This window comes from Nerophis lumbriciformis, linkage group LG06 (genome assembly GCF_033978685.3).
Source record: "Nerophis lumbriciformis linkage group LG06, RoL_Nlum_v2.1, whole genome shotgun sequence".
Lineage (NCBI taxonomy): Eukaryota > Metazoa > Chordata > Actinopteri > Syngnathiformes > Syngnathidae > Nerophis > Nerophis lumbriciformis.
In genome coordinates, this window is record NC_084553.2 from 46466773 (window position 1) to 46489081 (window position 22309).

The window sequence follows — 22309 nt, forward strand, 5'->3', positions numbered from 1 at the left end:
GTCACACTGAGGGTGGCCGTATAAACAACTTTAACACTGTTACAAATATGTGCCACACTGTGAACCACATTTCGGGAGAACATCCGCAACGTAACACGACATAAACACAACAGAACAAATACCCAGAACCCCTTGCAGCACTTACTCTTCCGAGACGCTACAATATACCCCCCCCCCCACACACACACACACACCTCAACCCCGCCCACCTCAACCTCCTCATGCTCTCTCAGGGAGTAAGGTTCCACTTTTTCCACTGGATTTGCTATAAACACGCTATGGACGAGCATTAGTGATTTGAAATGGGGCTTTCAACTAATCCAAATCTGGTCATCAAAATTACAACAAAGATGCATGTAACAATCAAACAGCTGGTGTGTAGTAAATATAATTCTTACAGTTTAAACATTTTGTAGGGCTCAACTAAAAAAAAAAGACTGGCAAATGCAATCTAATGGCAAAGACTACTTCCCGGATAGGGCAACACACTGTAGTCTATACACGACTGCAGTGTAACGTCTTTGGAATAGCAACTGCATGCAAAGTCTACTATTCCTTTTTCATAATTCGGGCTATTCAACTGATGGCCTGCAACTTCGGTTAAAAAAACATGTGAGAGACTCACCTTTATGGAGCAGATTTTTTTAAATCACTAGAGTGCTGTCATAGAGATGATCTTTGATTAGCTTTTTTGCAAAGGTTCTTCAAAACAGCAGCACGCTCCTGTAACTCTGACAAAATATATAGACGATGATCAAATGTCTACTTTGGAGGACGCCGGTTCTCTGGAATATACAAAATAAGACTAATAGTGACGCAAAAGGTCCGGCCCAACAGTCCTTAGCTTTATGGAAATGTGGCCCCCAAAACATGAGCTGAATACCGTGTATATCCTCTAGGGCAGGCCTGGGCAATTATTTTGACTTGGGGGCCACATTTAGAGGAAAAAAATGTGTCTGGGGGCCGGTATATCTATTTTTAGGAATACTAATACAAAACCTCACAATAATGTCTGATTGAATGCTAAAAACGTTATGACAGACCCCCTTAAACGTAATGGAATTGTACATTTTTCTACGACGGATAAAACACTGAATATTGACAAAATATTAACGTCACACCCCCTTTCGATCGACACATTTTACAATGAAGTGAAATGCAACAAAAATGCAACAAACAGTGAAATATGAACGCCAAGGGTACAAAATAAACCCACCTAGAATCTAATATATCTGATATATCACTAAGCTTTAGAACTTTGTTGTGAAAATCTACTTCCGCGTCTGTGGAAACGCTTCCCGCCCACACTGCTTGGTGCCTCGTCTGAGCTGCTGTGACGTAGATTACCTTAGTAACTAATTAGATGACCATAGTAACTAATTAGATTACCATTGTAACTGGTATATCATCCATAAGCGCAGATTCCAACCATTGAAATACTTAGTATAGTTGAAGACTTATGGTCATTAGAAAATATCACTGCATATCATAATGGCAGCTACACTTTACATCTTAAACATCCAAAAAATGATTTGGGAATGTCCGGCGGGCCAGATTGAAAAGCTTAACGGGCCGCATGTGGCCCCCGGGCCTTAATTTGCCCAGGTCTGCTCTAGGGCAAGGGTTGGCAACCCACAATGTTGAAAGAGCCATATTGGACCAAAAATACAAAAAATAAATCTGTCTGGAGCCGTAAAAAATGAAAAGCCGTGTATAAGTCTTATAATGAATATGTGTTTATATTAGCTATAATAGCCTACTATCAAAATGACTATGTGTTGCAGGCTGAAGCAAATCTTCGTTGACAGAAATGTTGAAATGTAATATTTATTCCACACATTTTTACAACGTTAGAAACCATTAGTAAATCAGAGGCTACTCAGAAGGTGAGATAACTCCTGGAAATTACTGGCTTTTAATGGCCAAAGGTATAGATGTGTGTGTCCAAGTTAAAGGAAACGGCAGGCTGTCTTCTTTTAATAGATTTATTACAATCTTTGGCAAGCTAGGTAATGTTTGCTGTGGTCTGGAACAACATGGCACACAAACATATATCTGAAATGCAGCCAATATTACATACAGATAATGTGTCATGAGACATGCAAACCTAAATTATATTCAAAGAGGATACAAGTAAAGGTAATTAAATTAGCTCAAATATACCTACAAATGAGGCATAATGATGCAATATGTACATACAGCTAGCCTAAATAGCATGTTAGCACTCCAACAAATCAATAACATCAACAAAGCACACCTTTGTGCATTCACGCACAGTATGAAACGTTTGGTGGACAAAATAAGACAAAGAAGGAGTGGAAGATTGCACATGTAAACAAACTGTTGCGTCACAGTCCACACTGTGGTGAGTTCAAGAAGAGCCGAAATGAGTAGGACAAAACGATGTTCACCAAATACTCATATCAAACATATTAAACAGTGGGCTTTCTAACAATTGGGAAGGTTTGTGTCATGTTTGTCCTCAAACGAACAACATACTAAAACAAAAACAAATATTGACCCCCGCATCTTTTTCCATTTTCAATCCTTTAAAAAAAAAATGCTCCTAGGAGCCACTAGAGTGGCGCTAAAGTCAAGAGCCGCGGGTTGCTGACCCCTGCTCTAGGGTCTAGAGTGGATTCTGGATTTCAATAATCCGTCAACTCTCTTGTCGCACCACCTGTGTGCGTTCCTTCAGGACACGAGCACATTCCCATCGTGCCGCTCTCAGTCCCAGACTCTAAATTTGACTTGAATTGCCATAATTGATGAGGAGCCTGTCGCATGCAAATGGAAACCTGGGAGCACTAAACAATAAACATAAAGCATCACAGGTAGCCTCTGGGAGAGCGATGCGCCGCCATCAATCTTGATGCTATTGCCCTCGCCTTGGTGAAAGTAGTCGTAGCGGCGGTGCTGCTAAGGTGCAATCTTACAGTAAAAATTTGAAAGCCATGGGTGTGTTGTTGACTGTAAAAAAAAAAAAAAAAAAAAGCAGCATCTACTTAATCACATCGAACAATGTGGTCATGAGGCGAATATAAATGAGCAAAGGGAGTTTTAACAGGGAAACGCACTCGTCAACCTTCATACGTGTCCTTCACTTTTGCACCTGTGCACGGTTTCCATGGCGGACTAACCCCCCTGCAGAGTTGTTCTTTTCATTATTCATGCTTCCCGTTGAACAGGAATTCCCATTAGGCACCGTCTTTGTGCGTTAACTCAGGATCACATTTGCAATCTCCCAAGATAGGAAGAAAAAAGTCCTGCCAATTTATTGGGCTTTTATTGTTGACGAGCGTGCCCTAATGTATGGTCGTTTCAACTGCTTTTCCATTGCTTTAACACCTCCACTGCAACATCTCATCTCATCATCAACTGTCTCCCACTTGTTAATTCTGCCAGAGAAAATGTAAATCAGCTATTTCCAAGTCTCAGTGCTTATAATCTAAAGTGCAAACTGCTCTTTTGCGTTCACGTGGCATTTAAAAAAAATGTTGGAAGTTGTTAAGTTATGACACATCTTGGTTTGCATTCAATACTAAAAATGGTTGAAAATATTGCATACTTGCCAACCCTCCCGGATTTTCCGGGAGACTCCCGAAATTCAGCGCCTCTCCCGAAAACCTCCTGGGACAAATTTTCTTCCGAAAATCTCCCGAAATTCAGGCGGAGCTGGAGGCCACGCCCCCTCCAGCTCCATGCGGACCTGAGTGACGTGTTGACAGCCTGTTCACACGTCCGCTTTCCCACAATATAAACAGCTAATGATGGAGGGCGAGTTCTTGGTTTCTTATGTGGGTTTATTGTTAGGCAGTTTCATTAACGTCCTCCCAGCGCGGTAACAACACACAACAACAGCAGTCAAGTTTTCATCTACCGTAAAGCAGTTTGTCTGCCGTAAACAGCAATGTTGTGACACTTTTAAACAGGACAATACTGCCATCTACTGTACATGCATATGTGACCCACCCATAATGTGTCACATTTTTGTGTTGATTTATTTATTTTATTTTGTGGTTTGAATTCGTTTTTTGGAGCTGTCATTACACATTTATCAGTATTCACATTGGTCAGTAGGGGGCAGTAGGGCGTTTCTTCCCAATTGAATGCTATCACCTGCATACCGGAAGTGTCTTGTCATTCTGATGAGCGCGACCAGTCTGTGAACAATTGAAACGTCCTGTGTGCGTTTTCCTCCTCTATAACAGGCTAGTTTTGGTGAATCAACTCACTGAATAATATCCATGTGATCTTTATAAGTTTAAGTACACATTCTGATGGTGGAGCCTAACTCTAAAGTGTTTGTGAGTTGTAGTTTGTATTTGTGAATTAATCCAGTGCACAGCTGCAGTAATCAATACAAAAAGGCGACGTGAGTGCGCAATGTTTATATAGGAACTTCTGATCCTAATTCAGACTCCCAAATTAGAGCTCCCATTTTCTTATTGATTTTATAATGTATATTTGTATAATGTGTGTGTTCTGAAATAGTGACAGAGAATAGAACAAGGATGGACAATTCAACCCTTAACTCAACAATGAGTAGATGAGTGTTATGTGTGTGTATATGTGTAAATATATATATATATATATATATATATATATATATATGCATATATATATATGTATGTAATAAAATATATATATATATATAGCTAGAATTCACTGAAAGTCAAGTATTTCTTATATATATATATATCTTAACCACGCCTCCCACCCCCCACCTCCTGAAATCGGAGGTCTCAAGGTTGGCAAGTATGAAATATTGTCATTTTGGCCACTCATTTACTCACTTACCAGTTAGTGTTCCAATTAAGGACACCATTATGTATGTCTGGCTTATGTGCTATAGTGAGCATGGCTGCTGTGTAGCTGCTAGCTCCCAGCAAGTCAAGTCAAGTCATTTACATGTTGACACTTTGTAAATGACTTGACTCAAATACAAGAAAAAACCAAACTTGTGTGCTTACTGGAGGACATTTAGATGTTAACCGACTGCAGGACTGCTTGTATCAGAGAGCTTATATTGGAGATTTCAGAAGCAATTCAATACATAGACCAACGCTATGTTTTTTCTGATATGGGACAGATATCACTAAATTAATGGCCAAAATGACAATATTCTTTAACTGTTTTTAGTCTTGAATGAAAACCATGATTACGATATACAAAACCCAAAACCAGTGAAATTGGCACATTGTGTAAATCATAAATAAAAACAGAATACAATGATTTGCAAATCCTTTTCAACTTATATTCAATTGAATAGACTGCAAAGACAAGATATGTAATGTTAGAACTGAGAAAGTTTTTTTCTTTTTTGCAAATAATCATTAACTTAGAATTTAATTGCAAAAAAAGTTGGCGCAGGGGCATTTTTACCACTGTGTTACATGGCATTTCCTTTTAACAACACTCAGTAAATGTTTGGGAGCTGAGGAGACCAATTTTTGAAGTTTTTTAGGTGGAATTATTTCCTATTCTTGCTTGATGTACAGCTTAAGTTGTTCAACAGTCCGGGGTCTCCGTTGTGGTATTTTAAGCTTCATATTGCGCCACACAGTAAAAGAGTGCGGGTACTAGACTGGTAGTAACCGCACTCTTTTACTACGAAGCCACGCTGTTGTAACACGTGCAGAATGTGGCTTTGCATTGTCTTGCTGAAATAAGCAGGGGCGTCCATGAAAAAGATGTTGCTTGGATGGCAACATATGTTGCTCCAAAACCTGTATGTACCTTTCAGCATTAATGGCACCTTCACAGATGTGTAAGTTACCCATGTCTTGGGCACTAATACACCCCCAAACCATCACAGATGCTGGCTTTTGAAATTTGTGCCTGTAACAGTCCGGATGGTTCTTTGCCTCTTTGGTCCGGAGGACACGACGTCCACAGTTTCCAAAAACAATTTGAAATGTGGACTTGTCAGACCACAGAACACTTTTCCACTTTGTATCAGTCCATCTTAGATGAGCTCGGGCCCAGCGAAGCCGACGGCATTTCTGGGTGTTGTTGATAAACGGTTTTCGCCTTGCATAGGAGAGTTTTAACTTGCACTTACAGATGTAGCGGCCAACTGTAGTTACTGACAGTGGGTTTCTGAAGTGTTCCTGAGCCCATGTGGTGATATCCTTTACACACTGATGTCGCTTGTTGATGCAGTACAGCCTGAGGGATCGAAGGTCACAGGCTTAGCTGCTTACGTGCAGTGATTTCTCCAGATTCTCTGAACCCTTTGATGATATTACGGACCGTAGATGGTGAAATCCCTAAATTCCTTGCAATAGCTGGTTGAGAAAGGTTTTTCTTAAACTATTCAAAAATTTGCTCACGTATTTGTTGACAAAGTGGTGACCCTCGTCCCATCCTTGTTTGTGAATGACTGAGCATTTAATAGAATCTACTTTTATACCCAATCATGGCACCCACCTGTTCCCAATTTGCCTGTTCACCTGTGGGATGTTCCAAATCAGTGTTTGAGGAGCATTCCTCAACTTTATCAGTATTTATTGCCACCTTTCCCAACTTCTTTGCCACGTGTTGCTGGCATCAAATTCTAAAGTTAATGATTATTCACAAAAAAAAAATGTTTAACAGTTTGAACATCAAAAATGTTGTCTTTGTAGCATATTCAACTGAATATGGGTTGAAAATGATTTGCAAATCATTGCATTCTGTTTATATTTACATCTAACACAATTTCCCAACTCATATGGAAACGCGGTTTGTAATTACCACGGCAACAGTATATTTTGGGGTTGTAACTGCACAAAGCCCCTAAATTCTGGTGTTACAAACATAGAAACATTTATTTTGTGGAAAATGAAAGACATGCACAAATAAAAATATGTGAAACTGCCCAAATACAATAAGAGTTATATCAATATTCCATTGATTGGGGTTTTATCGTTGATGAATTTGCCCTAAGGTATGACTTTTCAACTGTCTTTCCATTCCATCTCGCACCTCCACTACAATATCTTCAAGCTTCATGCTTGTTCACTCTGAAAAAGACAGTTTAACTTAGCAATTCCCAAGTCTTTGTGTTATCAATCTCACGCTGAAACTGTTTTTTTTTGCATTCACAATCGTCTTTTCATATTAAAAAAAAAAGTGAATCAGAAATTTTGTAAGCCTAAGATGCTGTAAATGGGAGTTCTGACAGAATGCGAAGTAATCCCTTTTTATTAGTGTGAAGCTCCCAAACCGAATGATTAAAAAGGAAGGCGACACACAATCATCGTTCACACGATCGTCATCTGCGTGATGAAACCATGTCGTGATGTTGGAAAACACACAACAACAACAAAAAATCTGCGGTTGTCGATTGGTTAATGATAAACACATGGATTTGTGTTGTAATTCCAATTCTCAAGCTCTCCTCCTTGTAACGTGTGTTGTGTGGCTGCACCAAAGTCAATATGCTGAAGGTTGTTGGATCATTCTCGCTAAATTATTCAGTAAAGGAATCGAACTGGCTTAGCAATTTTTCCATTCATCTACAATAGGCTTGCATTTGCATACACAAACAAGAGTAAAACATGTATATTATGTTCCCGTGAGAGTATGTCATAAATGATATGCTTCATTGTCACAGTATGTGTACGGGTTTGCATGTATTCATATAGAATAATCTGTTGGTCTTTGGCTTTGATAACATTTTAGGTCAGAAATGCTTGAATATAAAACCACCAGAGTTCATTGAATCCACTATTTCTGTTTCACACATAGAGTACAGGCCAAAAGTTTGGACACACCTTCTCATTCAATCGGTTTTCTATATTTTTATGATTATTTACATTGTAGATTGTCACTGAATGCATCAAAACTATGAATAAACACAGGTGGAGTTGTGTACTTAACAAAAAAAGGTGAAATAACTGAAAAAATGTTTTATATTCTAGTTTCTTCAAAATAGCCACCCTTTGCTCTGATTACTGTTTTGCACACTCTTGGCATTCTCTCAATGAGCTTCAAGAGGTAGTCTACCTGAAAGGGTTTTCACTTCACACGTGTCATAGTTTTGATACTTTCAGTGACAATCTACAGTGGAAATAGTCATGAAAATAAAGAAAACGCATTGAAATGAGAAGGTGTGTCCAAACTTTTGGCCTGTACTGTATCTCTAATCACTTACTGAAATGCTAACTTGGTGTCCCTGTGAATTGCATCATGGCAATAAAATGACGCAATATGACTCTATAACCAATACTCGATACTTCATGCATCATATCCATTTTTCCTAGAGTGCCTAACATTTCCTGAATTCCCTGTCTGCAGAGCCGGAAGCAAGATCTCCCACGTGAAGAACAAGGGCCGTCTATCAAGAACTTGGACTTTTGGCCCAAGCTCATCACCCTCATGGTGTCGGTCATAGACGAAGACAGGACAGCCTACACACCAGTCATCAACCAGTATGTAATGCGCTAATTACTTAAAGTTTTGCTTGACAATCAATTCATTCCCAGGTAAAGAATCTGGTCAATTATGTGCGATAGTTTTTTTGATTCATTGGTTCCTTTTTGTTTGTTTGTGTGTTGAGGCCATCCAAGCAAAACGGAGGCCACTACTTAGCTGCAAGCCCCAGTCGTGACATATTTACCTGAATATATGTAAACCACCTGAGATGCTTTTGGAAAAATATTTTCTAAGACAAAAACAAGGCCAAAATAGACAAAATTACCTTATTTTCTAGACTATAGAGCAGTGCTTTTTAACCTTGTTGGAGGTACCGAACCCCACCAGTTTCTTATGCGCATTCACCGAACCCAAACCGTAATCATAAAATGATGTTATTATATTAAATAAATACCAATAAAGGTATATTTTACAAACAGAAAGTTACAGGAATTTACACATCATCCCATGTTTACATCTCATTGTGCAACATGTGAATGTTTTAGTGGGAACTAAATGCAATATCTGAAAGGGGTACACATTATTTCCAAAGTAAGACCCCCCACCCAGAAATATAATACTAGTACACAGCTCATGAAAAACAATATGTTATAGTCATTGTAATTGGGCCAAAACATTTATATTAGAAAATAATCTCATGGAAATGACTGCTGTCATTTGATTACAATAATAAAACATTGAACTTGTTATTTAGTCAGGTTTGGGACAGGAGTGCTACAGGTGTGCTGCATATGTGACCACAGTGCATGTGCACGTCTGACTTCGCTCACATGTGCTCCACCGAATGCTCAAAGAGTGTTTGCGTTTGCTCACGCATATGGAAAATTAGAGGGAACATTGTTTGGGGGTATTCATAACACGCCGACAGGGAGAAGTTTTATTTACACGATGAGTCGGGCGTGTCTTGACCTCCGCGGCGGACCCCTGAGGCCGACTCACCCCTAGGGTTCGATCGAACCCAGGTTAAGAACCACTCCTATAGAGTATACAAGCCCCACCCACTAAATAAGAAAATATGTTTTTAAATTCCATATATTATCATCACCGGATATATACATTACGAAATGAGTTATTTCCACAGAAAGATTTTGTAAATGTTTATTTACATACCTTAAATGTTTCCAAACGGTGTTTGTAACACGGATCATCTAACAAAACAAAAGTCATCGTCATGGACCCACTAGCTGCGAAAGCTAGTTCTCCAATTGGCTAAACGGACTCAATAACTCCACGGTGAATTCACTGAGGAATTTGTGAAACTGGACTAATACAAACAGAATACTGCATTTGGTAGAAGTCGTTGGGTGCCACCTGTTGGTCTGCACATATACACATCTAGACCCAAAATGTAAGACAATTTGTATTTTTGGGACTAGGTTTGAGGGAGAATACTGTCTTTTATACGGATCAATGTGTTAGTGTGCAGTCTAAAGAAGTGAATGACAGGGAGAAAAGCTCAGACGCATTTGGGAGAAGTCGTTTGGCGCCACCTGTTGGTCTGCACATATACACATCTAGACACTAAATGTAAGACAACTCGTATTTTTGGGTCTATGTTTGAGGGGAAATACTGTCTTTTATACGCAACAATGTGTTAGTGTGCAGTCTAAAGAAGTGGATGACAGGGAGAAAAGCTCAGATGCATTTGGAAGAACTTGTTTGGCACCACCTGTTGGGCTGCACATATACACATCTAGACCCAAAATGTAAGACAACTTGTATTTTTGGGACTACGTTTGAGGGAAAATACTGTCTTTTATACAGATCAATGTGTTAGTGTGCAGTCTAAAGAAGTGAATGACAGGGAGAAAAGCTCAGACGCATTTGGGAGAAGTCGTTTGGTGCCACCTGTTGGTCTGCACATATACACATCGAGACCCAAAATGTAAGACAACTCGTATTTTTGGGACTAGGTTTGAGGGATATACTGTCTTTTATACGGAGCAATGTGTTAGTGTGCAGGCTAAAGAAGTGAATGACAGGGAGAAAAGCTCAGAAGCATTTGGGAGAAGTTGTTTGGCGCCACCTGTTGGTCTGTACACATACTCATCTAGACCCAAAATGTAAGACAACTTGTATTTTTGGGACTAGGTTTGAGGGAAAATACTGTCTTTTATACGGATCAATGTGTTAGTGTGCAGTCTAAAGAAGTGAATGACAGGGGGAAAAGCTCAGACGCATTTGAGAGAAGTCGTTTGGCGCCACCTGTTGGTCTGCACATATACACATCTAGACCCAAAATGTAAGACAACTTGTATTTTTGGGACTACGTTTGAGGGAAAACACTGTCTTTTATACAGATCAATGTGTTAGTGTGCAGTCTAAAGAAGTGAATGACAGGGAGAAAAGCTCAGACGCATTTGGGAGAACTTGTTTGGCGCCACCTGTTGGGCTGCACATATACACATCTAGACCCAAAATGTAAGACAACTTGTATTTTTGGGACTACGTTTGAGGGAAAATACTGTCTTTTATACAGATCAATGTGTTAGTGTGCAGTCTAAAGAAGTGAATGACAGGGAGAAAAGCTCAGACGCATTTGGGAGAAGTCGTTTGGTGCCACCTGTTGGTCTGCACATATACACATCGAGACCCAAAATGTAAGACAACTCGTATTTTTGGGACTAGGTTTGAGGGATATACTGTCTTTTATACGGAGCAATGTGTTAGTGTGCAGGCTAAAGAAGTGAATGACAGGGAGAAAAGCTCAGAAGCATTTGGGAGAAGTTGTTTGGCGCCACCTGTTGGTCTGTACACATACTCATCTAGACCCAAAATGTAAGACAACTCGTATTTTTGGGACTAGGTTTGAGGGAAAATACTGTCTTTTATACGGATCAATGTGTTAGTGTGCAGTCTAAAGAAGTGAATGACAGGGGGAAAAGCTCAGACGCATTTGAGAGAAGTCGTTTGGCGCCACCTGTTGGTTTGCACATATACACATCTAGACCCAAAATGTAAGACAACTCGTATTTTTGGGACTAGGTTTGAGGGAAAATACTGTCTTTTATACAGATCAATGTGTCAGTGTGCAGTCTAAAGAAGTAAATGACAGGGAGAAAAGCTCAGACGCATTTGGAATACCGTAAGTCGTTTGGCGCCACCTGTTGGTCTGCACATTTAGACCCAAAATGTAAGACAATTCATATTTTTGGGACTATGTTTGAGGGAAAATACTGTCTTTTATACGCAACAATGTGTTAGTGTGCAGTCTAAAGAAGTGAATGACAGGGAGAAAAGCTCAGACGCATTTGGGAGAAGTCGTTTGGCGCCACCTGTTGGTCTGCACATATACACATCTAGACACAAAATGTAAGACAACTCGTATTTTTGGGACTAGGTTTGAGGGAAACCACTGTCTTTTATATGGATCAATGTGTTAGTGTGCAGTCTAAAGAAGTGAATGACAGGGAGAAAAGCTCAGACACATTTGGGAGAAGTCGTTTGGCACCACCTGTTGGTCTGCACATATACACATCTAGACCCTAAATGTAAGACAACTCGTATTTTTGGGACTATGTTTGAGGGATAATACTGTCTTTTATACGGATCGATGTGTTACTGTGCAGTCTTAAGAAGTGAATGACAGGGAGAAAAGCTCAGACGCATTTGGGAGAAGTCGTTTGGCACCATCTGTTGGTTTGCACATATAAATCTCTCAACCCCAATTATAAGACGACTCATCCTTTTTAGAAGAGTGTAATATTCGGGTCATTTTGGTAGTTTGCAACTTGTCAACCATAGGAAGTAAAGCCCCATCCATGCAGCCTTCCACTAGCGCAACACTGCTCAATACAAGACATAAACAGGAGTTTAGTACACCGATCAGTGAATTACAGTATAGTCATATTCCCATCCTTCAGCAATGGTTAGGTTTAGTCATATTTCATACAAATCGCATCCTAGTCTGAATTGAAAGTGCTTTGATTTGAATGGAGATAAATGCAATAACTTCCGAACAACAATGGCAGGATTGAGTGCTAGATTTGTCATGAATTGTGGCGACCAGGGATATGTTTACAATGTGTTTGTGTGCATCAGTTTCTAGAATCAAACCCATTTCCTGATGAAAACAGAGATGAAACTGAAAACAAAAAACATAAAAGGCATGCAATTATTCCCCCCATATCTAGCCTCACTTATACATATTGCATACCCTCTCATCCTTTTATATTTGTTCATATTTTTAGCTCATTTCTGTTTGCCTCTCGCTGATTTACGACGCTCATTACGGCTGTTTATGCCCTGAGCTTCCTCTGCTACACTGTCTAATGATAGAGCTGCCTTTAGTCGTGTCTATTTTCCTACGCTTTCCTCTGGTCAAGTTCCAGAACGATAACGACCCCACGCTGATCGTCTTGTGGCAAACCTACAAGGTCTTGTTGCCGACTCGAATGATGGAATGGAAATATTCTCAAGGCCAAACTGTGAATCGACTGACTTTGAATTGATTTTTGCAATAAAAAAAAATATATATACCATCTGAATGATGCAAAGCCGAAAGATTTAGAAGCTTTAAGGACTATTCCTGAAAAAAAAATGCATGCCATTTGTTTGCTTCACTGCATCCAAAGGCACTTTAGCTCCAGATTTACATGTTATTGTATGCTTTTCGTAAAGGCAGTGAATATCTTCCAGGGTGATAGACACCAAAATAGGGACGGCAATTGTCCCTTGGATCGGTTTTTATCTTCTTCTCTGCACAAACACACCTTTGTTGTGTTTGTTCTGCACATCACCACGATTATAGCTACAGGGGGAATAATTCAGCGTTGGAAAACAACAAAACATTTCCAGATGAACTGACCTTTATCTGGGGAACACCTCGTCATCTGTAAACGTCCTCCCATCATTGTCTGAGGCTACGGATAATTAAACCACCGACGTTTCACATTTGACCTTTGACTGAAATCCTATTGCGTTCCTCGGCGCAGACGAGCGAATAGCTTGTCCATTTTTCCTTGTGTTCGTTACAGCCAAGGGGTTTGTTTACAAAACAAAGACGTGGCCATGATTGCATGTATTTCGATACTTTTCAGTACTTTTCGACACTTTTCTAAATAAAGGGGACCACAAAAATTGCGTTATTGGCTTTATTTTAAGAAAAAATCGTACGGTACATTAAACATGTTTTTTTATTGCAAGTTTGTCCTTAAATAAAATAGTGAACATATAAGACAACATGTCTTTTATTAGTAAGTACACAAACAAAGGCTCCTAATTTAGTCTGCTGATGTATGCAGTAACATATTGTGTCATTTATCATTCTATTATTTTGACACAATTATTAGGGACAAGTGGTAGAAAATGAACTATTAACTTTTACTGTTAATTAGGGCTTTTATTAAAATCTCGATATTTTTAGGCCATGTCACGATACACGATATATATCTTGATATTTTGCCTTACCTTGAATGAACACTTGATGCATATAATCACACCAGTATAATGATTATATGTGTCTACATTAAAACATTCTTGTTCATACTTCATTAATATATGCTCATTTTAAACTGTCATGCAGAGAAGGAAATCACAACTAAGTCAATTTACCAAAACTGTATTTATTAAACAGTTATTAAGCAGTGGCAGAAACATTCATGTCATTTCCAAAACAGAAAGTGCAAGACTGTCAGAGACATTTTAAAACAAGCTATGAGTGCACTTTTGTGCATGATGTCACTAAGATGACGTATCAAAACAACACTAAATTAAAGTGCACTTTTTGTACAGAACATCACTACAATAGTTAAAAACAGATAAAATGCACTTTTGTGCATGATGTCACACAAGATATTTCAATAACTGTCAAATAAAAATGAGCTGCATAATAGGAAATCAAATAGTGTATGTCCTTCGCTATGTGGTAGGTTCCTGCGGACGTTATCTCCTTCTGTTGTTGATTATTTTTTTCATACGGTGTTGATCTGAAAATAGTTGCTTGGGCATTTTGTGGGTGTGGCATCGGCCGGAGATGTTGACATGCGGAGTTTCAAGCACTCTTCATTCTCTAGCGGGTGACTTTTCAAATGATGCTACATTAGTAGTGCTGCTACTTTTTGTAGCAACGCTTTTGCCACATAATTGTTCAACATATTCCCGCTTGAAGCCCAACCACCGCCAGACGATGGACCCCGTGCTGTTTTTCTTGGGAATTAATTCTTCTTCCTTCATTTGTTACCAGATTCGCACCACATTTTCAGTGTTTTGGTTGTTTTCCTGTGTGTAGTGTAGGGGTGGGGGAAAAAATCGATTCAAATTCAAATCGCCATTGTCATGTTGTACGATTCAGTATCGATTCTCATTTTTCAAAAATCTATTTTATTTTTTTAAATAAATTTTCTTTCTTTATTTTTTTTATTTTTATTAATCAATCCAACAAAACAATACACAGCAATACCATAACAATGCAATCTAATTCCAAAACCAAACCCGACCCAGCAACACTCAGAACAGCAATAAACAGAGCAATTGAGGAGACACAAACACGACACAGAAAAATTCAAAAGTAGTGAAACAAAAATGAATATTACCAACAACAGTATCAATATTAGTTACAATTTCAACATAGCAGTGATTAAAAATATCTCATTGACATTATCATTAGACATTTATAAAAAATAAAATAAAAATAAATAAAAAATGAACAATAGTGTCACAGTGGCTTACACTTGCATCGCATCTCATAAGCTTGACAACACACTGTGTCCAATATTTTCACAAAAATGAAATAAGTCATATTTTTGGTTCATCTAATAGTTAAAACAAATTTACATTATTGCAATCAGTTGATAAAACATTGTCCTTTACAATCATAAAAGCTTTTTACAAAAATATACTACTCTGCTTGCATGTCAGCAGAGTGGGGTAGATCCTACTGAAATCCTATGTATTGAGAATAGAGAATTGTCTTGAATCGGAAAAATATTGTTTTTGAATCGGGAATCGCGTTGAATCGAAAAAAATCGATGTATAATCGAATCGTGACCCCAAGAATCGATATTGAATCGAATCGTGGGACACCCAAAGATTCACAGCCCTAGTGTAGTGTTTTGGTTCTTGTCTTGCGCTCCTATTTTGGTGGCTTTTCCTCTTTTGTTGGCATTTTCCTGTAGCAGTTTCATGTCTTCCTTTGAGCGCTATTACCCGCACCTGCTTTGTTTTCGCAATCAAGACTTTTTAAGTTGTGCGGACGATATCCTTCTTTGTGGGGACATTGTTGATTGTCATGTCATGTACAGATTTACTTTGTGGACGCCATCTGCTCCACACGCTGTAAGTCTTTGCTGTTGTCCAGCATTCTGTTTTTGTTTACTTTGCAGCCAGTTCAGTTTTAGTTTCGTTTTGCTTCAATGCCTTTTCTTAGCGGCACTGGCCTTTTATTTATTTTTGGTTTAAGTGCTAGATACCTTTTTACCTATACGGTTGCCTCCCGCATATTGTGATCACAACAAACCATGTTCCCGACATCTCCAAAGCAATTAGCTACCTGCTGCCACCTACTGATATGGAAGAGTATTACACGGTTACTCTGCCAAGCTCTAGACAGCGCAGACACTCAACAACGGCACATTTGCAGATTATAATTACTGGTTTGCAAAAAATATTTTTTTAACCCAATTAGGTGAAATTACACAATCTCCCACAGCACACCAGACTGTATCTCACAGGCTGCACAGTGGTTGAAAAACATACTATAATTGTATAGCTGCCGGATAACTCTAGGGTCTGATCAACATAAATTAATTTCCATGTCTGCTTGTAATTTTTTTTATGTCCATGTTTTTTTTTTCTTTTATAAGTACGAGCTTACCCTTACAAAACCAGTTTTTTAAATGTTTATTCTTAATGATTCTGAACTGAAAGTGCATTACAAATTAAAGGGATTGTTATTCTGATGATTATTGTTATTATTTAGGCTCTGTTGTGCTTATATAGGCTCTTATTGTAAATACATTTGGCATCTGGATAGAACTTTTAGCCATTAGGGTGCTATAGTGTAGCCATTCACCTATTGATTTCACAGGTGACAAATGTTTAAGCCTTGGTGAAGGTCCGCATTACAAGACCTGCCAACCGTGTCTTCTCTCACAACCAATTACCTCGTTTCTCCAAGATTCGGGCCTTGGCCATCAGGACACCCGGTGGAGCATGTCGTTATGGGGAAATTAGTTTAACCGGAATCTATTTTCCCTGCCCACCAGGTTTCCACAAGAGCTGAACGTGGGCAAAATCAGCGCTGAGATGACGTGGACCCTCTTTGCCCTGGACATGAAGTATGCAATGGACGGTGAGTCATGCCGCTGTGATTACCAGCAGATATGAGTGACAATTAGGAGATAAGTACAATAACATGCATTAACTCTGCCTTTCTGATGAATAAAGGGTCAATTATAAGGTGAGCTTGTTACCTGGGGGCTAAATGGTTATTACTTCACATGCTCATTATGTATAAAAACATGCAACACCTTCTTTGATTGGTGGCACGATGGAGCTAATCAGCTGTTTTTATCCACACTACTCACACTTTGATTCACAAACTAATGCGAGGTTAAACACTAATGCGCCTAAAAATGCTCAAATGCTCACTGATTATTTTACAAGTGATGAAAGAATTGTCTTGTCAAGGATTCAAATGATATTGTGTTGAATCGTGTGGTGGTTAAAGGAGGTCTTTCAAGTTCAAGTAAGCCTCACAGCATATATTCTGGAAATACTTCAATTAACATCTCTGTTCAGTGGACGTTAAGTCGCCAGGTGCATTAAATATAAATCAAATAACTGCTGGGGTCTTTAATTAGCATTGGTCAAAAACATTGGCATTAAAAACAGGGGCTGTTTTTTTTTATTAACTCTACAAGATGGCAATATAGCTAAGATTTTATTTCATGAGTGGTTAGCATCCAGCAGTTTTATTATCTGTATGTGCTCTAAAACGTTAAATGCACTATACTCAACTGTTGATGTAAAGCTCATGTTGTACTGTTTACAATAAAGTACTTACGGTTGTAGAATTTCAGTAGTGGATATATACCATCCATCCATCCATCCATTTTTCTACCGCTTGTCCCTTTCGGGGATACCTGTGAATTTCCACGAGTCTCGATACTCATTCGATACCATGATAAAAACCCCACGTATTATTACATTTACTACTTTAGTGAAAACTGTTTCAAACTGTCAAGTATTTAATATCACTGTGCTTCAGCAACTTTTGGACAGAAGTCATATCTCAGTAGCAGCTTCCAGATGGTAACTAATACTATACATGCAAAGTAGTATATTGTGCTTATAAATAACAACAATACTCAAGTATTTTACATTGTAAAAACAAACAGAAGTGACGTGGCCCTTCACGTATATAAAAAAACTAATATTAATTGGTATATTCTCTCAATATAGTGGTAGTGTGACATCATACAAACCCCGTTTCCATATGAGTTGGGAACTTGTGTTAGATTTAAATATAAACGGAATACAATGATTTGCAAATCCTTCTCAACCCATATTCAATTGAATGCACTACAAAGACAAGATATTTGATGTTCAAACTAATAACTTTATTTTTTTTTTGCAAATAATAATTAACTTACAATTTCATGGCTGCAACACGTGCCAACGTAGTTAGGAAAGGGCATGTTCACCACTGTGTTACATGGCCTTTCCTTTTAACAACACTCAGTAAACGTTTGGGAACTGAGGAGACACATTTTTGAAGCTTCTCAGGTGGAATTCATTCCAATTCTTGCTTGATGTACAGCTTAAGTTGTTCAACCGTCCGGGGGTCTCCAATGTGGTATTTTAGACTTCATAATGCGCCACACATTTTCAATGGTAGACAGGTCTGGACTACAGGCAGGCCAGTCTAGTACCTGCACTCTTTTACTATGAAGCCACGTTGATGTAACACGTGGCTTGGCATTGTCTTATTGAAATAAGCAGGGGCGTCCATGGTAACGTTGCTTGGATGGCAACATATGTTGCTCCAAAACATACATTTAAAGACATATCTGGATGTTTTTATTCATTATCTGTATCAAATTGTCAGCTTTTGTTCAATATGTCATGACTTTTGGGTCTATATTTGCATCTTTGCTGTTTTTTCTTGTTTGTCTTATTTCTACAATGTGCAACGGGCCAATAAGAAAAGCGCTGCAGGCCACACTTCCTGGTGAAATAAGTGATTTTCAAAGTGACATAAGAGTGTCTTTTAGCTGTTAGAACTTAGCTGCTAGTTTTCTTAGCACAAATAAAAGTGCTAAAGTTTGGGTTGCACGCTTGTGGAGGTTTTCTGCACACTGCGGTAATGCACACGCCGTGGGCTTGTGGTGGCGGATCTTCGCCTTCACTCTTGCGGCGAATTTGTTTTTGAACACTTGTATTTGATTACTGAATAAATGCATGACGCACGATACACCTCTCTTTTACTTTTAATATGTACAAAACCCAAACCCAGTGAAGTTGTGTATTTCATAAATAAAAACAGAATACAATGATTTATATTCTATTAAATATACTGCAAAGACAAGATATTTAATGTACGAACAGAGAAACTTGATTTTTGTTTTGCAAATATTAACTTAGAATTTAATGGCAGCAACACATTGCAAAAAAGTTGGCACAGGGGATTTTTAACACTGTGTTACATGGCCTTTCCTTTTAACAACACTCAGTAAACGTTTGGGAACTGAGGAGACCAATTTTTTAAGCTTTTCAGGTGGAATTATTTCCCATTCTTGCTTGATGTACAGCTTAAGTTGTTCAACAGTCCGGGGTCTCGTATTTTACGCTTCATAATGCGCCATACATTTTCAATTGGAGACAGGTGTGGACCACAGGCAGGCCAGTCTGGTACCCCCACTCTTTTACTATGGACCCCGACTTAAACAAGTTGAAAAACTTATTCGGGTGTTACCATTTAGTGGTCAATTGTACGGAATATGTACTTCACTGTGCAATCTACTAATAAAAGTTTCAATCAATCAATCAATCAATGAAGCCATACTGTTGTAACACGTCGCTTGGCATTGTCTTGCTGAAATAAGCAGGGGCGTCCGTGATACCTTTCAGTATTAATGGTGCCTTCTCAGTCTTTTTTGACACGTGTGCCATGTTGCAGGCATCAAATTCCAAATGAGCTAATATTTGCAAAACATTTAGTTTTCCAGTTCAAACATTAACTTTCTTGTCTTTGCAGTGTATTCAATTGAATATAGGTTGAAAAGGATTTGCATATCATTGAATTGTGTTTTTATTTACGATTTACACAGCGTGCCAACTTCACTGGTTTTGGGGTTTGTACTTCTACTCGCTAAATATAGCCACAGAGTCACTAAAATTCATCTTCGATCATTTCTACTACGTCTTATTCTCTGGCGAACCAGGCGCCTGTGCGATGTGTTGTGAAGCATAGTTACGCCACACCTACAGTTATGCCAAGTCCCCATTTATGAAAGGATTTCACAAATAAGTACCTGTAACTAAATGGGAAACAATTAATTTCTTTAAGACAGTAGACATACTTGAACTGAATTTTCTCGCCAAAGAAAATGTGTTATACAGTATTCAGTACTGACAATACTGAAAAAAGCAAGTATCAATATATTTGTTGCATCTTGGTATCGGCCAAGTATCCATGTATCGATACTTTTAACAACCCTACCCCATCAGCATATTAATTTCCATAAAATAGTGTTGAATTGATAATTGAGGAAAACAGAGTGCACCAAATGGTGGCTCCCAGCAGAGTTGCTACTAGCGTCGGTCTCAACTCGTTTTGCAGAATAAAGAAATAAAAAACATGACAGTGGTGATAGGAAGTTAAGCTTCATTAAGCAGCAACATTCTGCTTAAAACGACGCTGGCATCAAAACACCTCAAAAATAAATAAATAATTAATAAAAAGTACCGTATTTTCCGGACCATAGGGTGCACCGATATAAGGCGCATTGTCGATGAACGGTCTATATTTAATCTTTTTTCATGTATAAGGCGTATAGGGCGCATTAAAGGAGTCATACTATTTTTTTTTTTTTTCTAAATTGAAGACACTTCCTTGTGGTCTACATAACATGTAATGGTTTGCAGAGGTGGGACCAAGTCATTGTTTTGCAAGTCACAAGTAAGTCTCAAGTCTTTGCCCTCAAGTCCGAGTCAAGTCCCGAGTCAAGACAGGCAAGCCCCGAGTCAAGTCCAAAGTCAAGACTGGAAAGTCTCAAGTCAAGTCCTAAGTCCTGCATTTTGAGTTTCGAGTCCTTCCAAGTCCTTTTAACCACAGACTAATATATTAACACAGATTGTGTATGCTTTTCAAACGCTGTATTTATTTATTAAAACAAGTGCATTTTAAATTGCAGGAAAGAAAATTGTGCTGACATTGCACTTTATAATAGCACTATTAACCAGTCATTTTAAACATTAACTAATTCCTTTACAGAACAAACACATTGAAAAATAAAGTGCAAATGTACTTATTTGTACAAAAGTGTTAACATTGAAAAAACATGACATATACGTGAACATAACAAAAAAGTTGTACTTTTTATATGTCAGGGCCCTATGCTTCATTGCATTTGCAAAAGACCAAATTAGCCAAGAGTCTGTCAGTCATTTGTGCACGATGGGGGCGTAGTATGATGCCACCATGGCTGAAAACTCGTTCCACTGGAGCACTGGAGGCAGGCACTGCCAAGACTCTCATGGCCACTCGGAACAGTGAAGGAAGAGTCTTCATGTTCAATGCCCAGAACAAAAGGGGGGGGAGAGTTGTTTTGGGTTGGTGCACTACTTGTAAGTGTATCTTGTGTTTTTTATGTTGATTTAATTTAAAAAAAAAAGAAAAAAAAAAATTCTTGTGCGGCCCGATACCAATCGATCCACGGACCAGTACCGGGCCGCGGCCCGGTGGTTGGGGACCACTGAGGTAAACAACCAACAGTATGTCAGAAAGCTAGCTAAAATGGTACACATATTCATAATATGGTATACATTTTAACTGACCTTTATTTTACTATTTTTGTCTTTTTTTAGGTGGCTAAAATACGCGGTGCTGCTGACCGCCGTCTAACGTTACGTGTGATATATTGACTAACGTAACCCTGCTTAAAAAAAATCACTGAACAAAAAGTATGAATAAGGTAGTGAACTGCAACAGATTCCCGTGTTTGCAATAACGTTATAACGTTAGCAGTGAGTTTACAGCCTCACTGATTTAACTACACAGCAAATAAAAGTCACGTTACTTAGCCAATAAACGTTATCTTACATTCAAAACTTACCGTTCTTTGTGCAACTTCAAATGCCGGACGAAGTTGGAAGTTGTTGCCTCTCCATCAGTAATTTTCGAACCGCATGTGTTGCATACTGCAAACCGTTTTGTGTTGACCACCTCGTAATTTTTATACCCAAACAAAATTATTTTAGGTATCATTTTTTGTTCACTGGCGTGTGGTTTGGACATGTCTTCTTCGTTGGTTGTCCTGCAATTTGATTGGATGAATGCTGTGTGATGAAAACAAAGTAGATCTAATTTGATTGGCTGTTGTACTGAGACCACACCAGCTGACACACGCAACGCTGATAGACAAGTACACAATGAAAAATACGGAGCGCTCCCGAATAACTTTTTCATCTTTGGGTTTTGGGGAAAGTAGCAAGTCATGTCAAGTCATGTCAATTCAAAAGGCTCAAGTCCAAGTGAAGTCACAAGTCATTGATGTTAAAGTCTAAGTCGAGTTGCAAGTCTTTTTACATTTTGTCAAGTCGAGTCTAAAGTCATCAAATTCATGACTCGAGTCTGACTCGAGTCCAAGTCATGTGACTCGAGTCCACACCTCTGATGGTTTGTTCTTTGGTCAAAATGTTGCATAGGATATGTTTTACAGATCAT

At 38.6% G+C, this 22309-nt stretch overlaps 1 protein-coding gene across 3 annotated transcripts in view; it reads left to right on the top strand.

The window, feature by feature from the left end:
* LOC133608863 (protein unc-13 homolog C) overlaps positions 1 to 22309 on the top strand; it is a 384474-nt gene that overhangs the window by 252454 nt on the left and 109711 nt on the right. For all 3 annotated transcript variants that reach the window (XM_061964459.2, XM_061964461.2, XM_061964460.2), the window contains exons 17-18: positions 8284 to 8417; positions 16626 to 16711. In XM_061964459.2, the coding sequence (XP_061820443.2) occupies positions 8284 to 8417; positions 16626 to 16711 (220 nt within the window). The remainder of the gene's footprint in view (positions 1 to 8283; positions 8418 to 16625; positions 16712 to 22309) is intronic.